The sequence below is a fragment of the Hevea brasiliensis genome, chromosome 3 (genome assembly GCF_030052815.1).
Source record: "Hevea brasiliensis isolate MT/VB/25A 57/8 chromosome 3, ASM3005281v1, whole genome shotgun sequence".
Lineage (NCBI taxonomy): Eukaryota > Viridiplantae > Streptophyta > Magnoliopsida > Malpighiales > Euphorbiaceae > Hevea > Hevea brasiliensis.
Genome location: NC_079495.1, coordinates 112,386,795 through 112,391,997, shown reverse-complemented (window position 1 = coordinate 112,391,997; position 5,203 = coordinate 112,386,795). Strand labels below are relative to the sequence as shown.

The 5,203-nt window shown below is 34.1% G+C and overlaps 1 protein-coding gene across 1 annotated transcript; it reads right to left on the bottom strand.

Annotated features, from left to right (window-relative positions):
* Window positions 1-1,520: 1,520 nt before the first annotated feature.
* LOC110663604 (nudix hydrolase 13, mitochondrial) lies at window positions 1,521-4,911 on the bottom strand. The gene is made up of 5 exons (XM_021822977.2): window positions 4,354-4,911; window positions 2,607-2,721; window positions 2,384-2,467; window positions 1,961-2,110; window positions 1,521-1,851 (listed from the first exon to the last, which is right to left on the bottom strand). Exons 1-5 carry the CDS (start codon window positions 4,512-4,514, stop codon window positions 1,612-1,614), a joined length of 750 nt encoding a protein of 249 aa, XP_021678669.2. The 5' UTR covers window positions 4,515-4,911; the 3' UTR covers window positions 1,521-1,611.
* Window positions 4,912-5,203: the final 292 nt, after the last annotated feature.

Here is a 5,203-nt window from a genome sequence, read left to right as displayed (position 1 = left end):
AGGCGGATAGAGATTAGAATTTTGCATCTCACTTGCGACAAAATAGACCTCTAGTTAAAGTTCTTATTCCTTTTTTTTTTTTTAATGAAAATAAAATAAAAATAAATTGAGTTACCAAAGTCTAAATAGAGTGATAAAACCAAGTAGAATACTACATGCCCCTTGGTGAGATACCTAACCTAACTCGAAAACTTGGGGGGGGAATGTGGAAATTGGCAAACGAGAGCTTTATCTCTTCATTACCTAATTAATATTGAAACATGAGGCTCTTCTTGAGTGATATTCCCTCGAGCTAAAATTTTCTACGATTCATTTGACTGAGATTTGGTATCCAATGACTCAAATTCTTCCCATATATACAAAATTTAAAACTAAAGTTGGGAATGAAGACAAAGGTAATGCAAGTATCAAAACTTGAAAAACATCCATCTTTTCCAATCCCATGAATCTCCACTTCCAAGATATATATGTAAATCACATGATTTTGACAAAAGTTCTTTTAATATGTAATATTATTTTTTACTACAACATAACGAAACAGTCTGTTTATTATTATTTTTTATTTCATTAAAATACAAGGCAGAACCTCACCTCATTTGGCCTTGGTTTTAAGATAAATTTTTTATGTATTTTGTAAATTAATTTAATATTTTTTCTTAATTAAGAACAACGATGTGATAGAATAAAATATAAATTTCTTAAATTATAAACTGTGGATCCTATCAAAAAAAAATTATAAACTGTAGAATTCTCGTCGAAACTGGAAAAGATTTGCACTTTTGTAGTCAACAGGAAATTAAAGAATGGAAAGCAAAGTTGAAAGTCTCGAACCCCACAACAAAAATCATTATAATTAATTCAAGGGAGCGTCTATTATTAATTAATAAGCTTCTAATAATGAATGTGACGTCCCAGAATTTGAGGGAGGTTCGCCTTTTTCTTCTCTTTGAATAGAGCAAATCGCTGTTTTTAATTAGCACTTAAGTGGACCAAGCCAAGAGTTGGTAGCCTATATGGCTGAATCGGCCGTTTCATTTCAACATTCAGAAAATTAAAATCAGTTTTCAGGATTCTTATTCTTTTTAGTTTAGTTCGATTTCTAATTCAGTGTTAATTTTAATTAATTTAAATTTAATCTATTTTGATTTTATTTTACTTTTAATTTAAAATAATTCAGTTGGAACTTAATTCTATTTCGATAAGTCGCAACAGAGCATTGCATAGAACTCTGTGTTGGTATCCTTCTTGCTGCATTGGCCCAACAATTCTGAGATGAATGGTCTGATCATTTCTGCAGCAAAAGCAAATATTGGCCTAATCAAGTTCCAGTTATAAGAATTCAACTTTCGATACATTTGGAGTGCTGTAAAAATGCCCATTACTGTGGAATTCATTAGGATTTTGTTTTTCTTTTGATATATGGAAAATTTTTAGAAGGAATATGTGTTAGGGATTGAATTAGAAAAGGGAGGGAGAGATTGAAAGACCATAGCAGCACCAGCACAAGTAATACATTATCATTTTCTCCAGAAAAGAATCAGATATTTATCCATTAATTTGATTGGAGAATTCTGTACAAATTGTCCAAGCTTTACAGAACTGGAAAATGACCTACAGTTTTAACATTTGATTGTAGGTGGTCATTAAACAAGGCTTGGTAGATGATTCTTCAAGGTTCTGAACACCACCAGGTGGCTTTACAAAGCAACCTGAAGACGCCATTTGAGTACTCTCTGCCACCTCTTCCTTTTTCCCGTGTGTACTGTACTTGGGGATACCCGCCAGAAAATTTTTAAGAGCTTCTCTCATCCAGTCATAACGGCAGAATTTAAATGCTTCCTCTGTAGTAAGCTGAAATTGACCACACAAACAAGCCATCTAGCCACATGGATGTTTCATATATATATATATATATAGAGAGAGAGAGAGAGAGGAAAAATACTAATGAGTGAGTACTAACCCATTTTCTATTGTAATTAGCCTGTCCTGGCCAGTGGTCAAGCTCTTCAGTCACTTCCAATGCAAACATATACCCTTTACAGCCTCCTACCGAGCTGCAACTATTCTGGCTGCTCTTGCTTCGAAACTCCCAAACTCCTAATGGATTTTCCTATGGTTCAAAACAAAGCAACATCTAAATAACTCAAAGCACTCAGGACTTCAATCTGCAGCTAAAGGATTTGATCTCACTGAGCAGAAGTGAATGCAATTAGAAATAGTTTACATAAAAAGAAGAACAAATCAGAAGAATTCAATTTCAAGAAGACTTAGACAATTAACAAATAGTTCTTTTCTTTTTCTTCTTATTGATAGCTACCAGCTAGCGTTAAGCATAGCATGCAGGAGAAATAGTGCAAATCCCAAGCAGAGTAAAGTCACTTACACCAAGTAGTCCTGTAACTCCTGCTTCCTCCAAGGCCTCTCGACATGCGGCTTGATAAAGGGTCTCATCATCTTCCCACCCACCCTGGAAAAATAAAACAATGGCATCAATTTTCACTGCACAAAATGCATTTATTTGCAATATACTCTGCACCTACTATACAAATGTCAACAATGTCTGCGCCAAATCTGGAAGAAACAAACCAGCAGGAAGATTTCTATACCTTTGGAAACACAAGATCGTCACGATTTGGAGTCGAGATCATGAGGACAAGTACACTATCCTCCACTCTACAGTTTTTTTCCTCAACGTTCATGTTAAGTTTATAAGGAATACACCTATATTTTTGCACACAAAGGGTAAATCAAATATAGAATCCACATAAGAAATCAAATCAGGAAACGTAAGCATTAATAATACAAAAAAGGCACAAATTTAACTGGTAAAATGTCTAATATCTATCCCAAACAGTGTGAAATGCCAGTGCTCCATTGCTTCTTATATATGAGCTATCAAAGTGTCACCTGCATGTATGCCCATAGGCAAAGGCTAATAAATTTCTCAAATGCAGCCTCCTTTACGGAAAATCCATAGATGTTTAAGTTAAAGCAGTTAAGGGTTACATCCCACCTTGGAAAAATACATAACAGATCAAGGTTTAATATTATATCTTAATATTTTGAGACAAGCTCTTAGGTAGTTCTTCACCAGGTCAGTTATAATTACCATAATTGAACCATCTGATTGCAAGACTAGTATGGTATGTAAACTTTCCAGGTATCAAAAACTTGATAATTAAGAACAAAATCCATTGTTTGGTTCAAATATGTCTACATTTTAGAAAATTAGTTGCTCTATAGGAAGTTATCTGTTAGCTAGTACATAGTATATTTTAGTATTTGGCTCACAAACATTTTTTTGCCAAGCAGACTGACGTTATGTAATTTGGTTATCAAGTTCTATATATTCATTATCAAAGTTACTTCATAGGTACTTATAAAGATAAGTAATTAAATAAAAGTTGCCCTTAATTTTGTATTTCCTTGCAACCAAATCTTTGATGGCAAAATAGATATATTTCTGCAGAGTCGAACTTCTTAGAAAACTAAGGCTGAAATGATCATAATCAATCACTAATCATATACAGCCATTTAAATTATTAAAGAAAATAGAAATTTCCATGATTCCTTAGTTGTAATTTGTGAAATATTAATTATCTATTCTTACATAAAATGAAGAATTTTATAGCAGCACGCCTGCTGCAGTATGTACCAAAAGCGTCCAAGAAAACAAAAGAAGCCACAATCTGATCCCTGAGCGCCGCTCAAGCTCAATCATGCAACTAAAGTAAAAGAAGATGACAATGAATTGTGGAAGGTGAAAGGAAAATGTGGAAAGGGAAGAAATTACAATAAATAAATTCCATCTGCATAGGCCCAACCTACCTAACCAATATGTCATTATTAATGAGGAAAACGAGCGACATCTTTTTTTTTTTTTTGGATATTTAATTTCTAGGTATAAAAGCACAGAGAAAAATAAATATGTTTATATAACAACTAACAACTGAGTCAATATCTGGGGTCAGGTCAGTCTATGTTTATCACTAAACAATCGAAAAAATAAAAAAATAAAACAAGGAAGGGCAGAAAATAGTGAATAAGAACATCTTCTCTATCACACACAGTAGTAAATAAGCTCTAGTTGCTTTCCTGCTTAAAGCTGTAACGCTTGTCAGAACACTGAAGAGCAAACCCTAGTTAGCTAAGTACTCTACAGGTTTTAGATTATATATTATAATTACCTACCCTTAAAGGAAAAGAAGCAAGGAAAATCTGCTGCATGGTATCGGCGGAATCAAAAGCTAGCAACTAATGACATGCACATAAACCCTGATTAATTACAGGAAAATTCTAATTGAAAATTAAAAAAAAAAAATCAGAAAGAAGTACTGAAATGTACACACATACCCAGCTACAAGCCTAAGTTGATCCTGGAAACGTTGTTTGTGTCTGCCTGTTCTCGCTGAAAGAGATGACATGATGTGTATATATATCCTATATATAATCCTGGGTATGGGCGGTTTAGTCACTGGCAAAGAGAAGAAGCAGGAAACAGAAAACAAGTGCATGCACTGCCTGCCATTGCCTTTGCCTTAACGCTGTTGTTTCGCATCTTTGGCTTATTAAAGATGATTGAAACTCCTGTTATAGCTAGGAAATCAAATAAAAACTAGTAAAGAGGAAGGGCTGGGTTGACACGATAGAGAGAAGCAAAAGCCAAAAAGCTAGATGATAATCTGTGAATTTAAAAAGGTAGGGAGAGGGACAGTCAATGATGGCAACTCTAGAGAAGTGAATGATTCCATATCTGTAACTTCTAAGCAACTTGCTCAACATGAAAATGTGGGCTCTGCTCCTTCACAGAAGCCGCGCTTATGGCTCATCGACTCTACACGGCAGAGAAAGAGAGAGAGGTTTCAGAGTCGTTCCAGGAAGACCAAATCAACGCTACCCAGTTTCCCCTCACTGTGTCTATATATTGTGTATAGTATTCCTCCTTTAATAAGATGACTATGACTCGGATAGGCTTCATCTCTTCTTTTTGACCATTTTCAGTCATTTTACTGGGTCATATATATGGTTGAAAAGGCAAATTTAAGTGTATAGACTTCTTTTCCGACCTCAAATACTTGTTATCTTCTCTTAGCCATTTAACCCTGAACAAGCCTTTGAAAAAAAAAAAGGAAAAAAAAAAAAAACAGAACATGATGCTTTGTTAAAAAAATAATAATAATAATAAATTTTTGTATAATTATAT

Excerpts from the sequence above, each read along its gene's own strand:
- LOC110663604 (XM_021822977.2), bottom strand. The coding sequence starts at position 4,514 with ATGCACTTGTTTTCTGTTTCCTGCTTCTTCTCTTTGCCAGTGACTAAA. Across the intron at positions 2,722-4,353 it reads CAACTTAGGCTTGTAGCTGG|GTGTATTCCTTATAAACTTA; the intron begins GTATGTGTGTAC and ends GCAAAAATATAG. Across the intron at positions 2,468-2,606 it reads ACGATCTTGTGTTTCCAAAG|GGTGGGTGGGAAGATGATGA; the intron begins GTATAGAAATCT and ends TTATTTTTCCAG.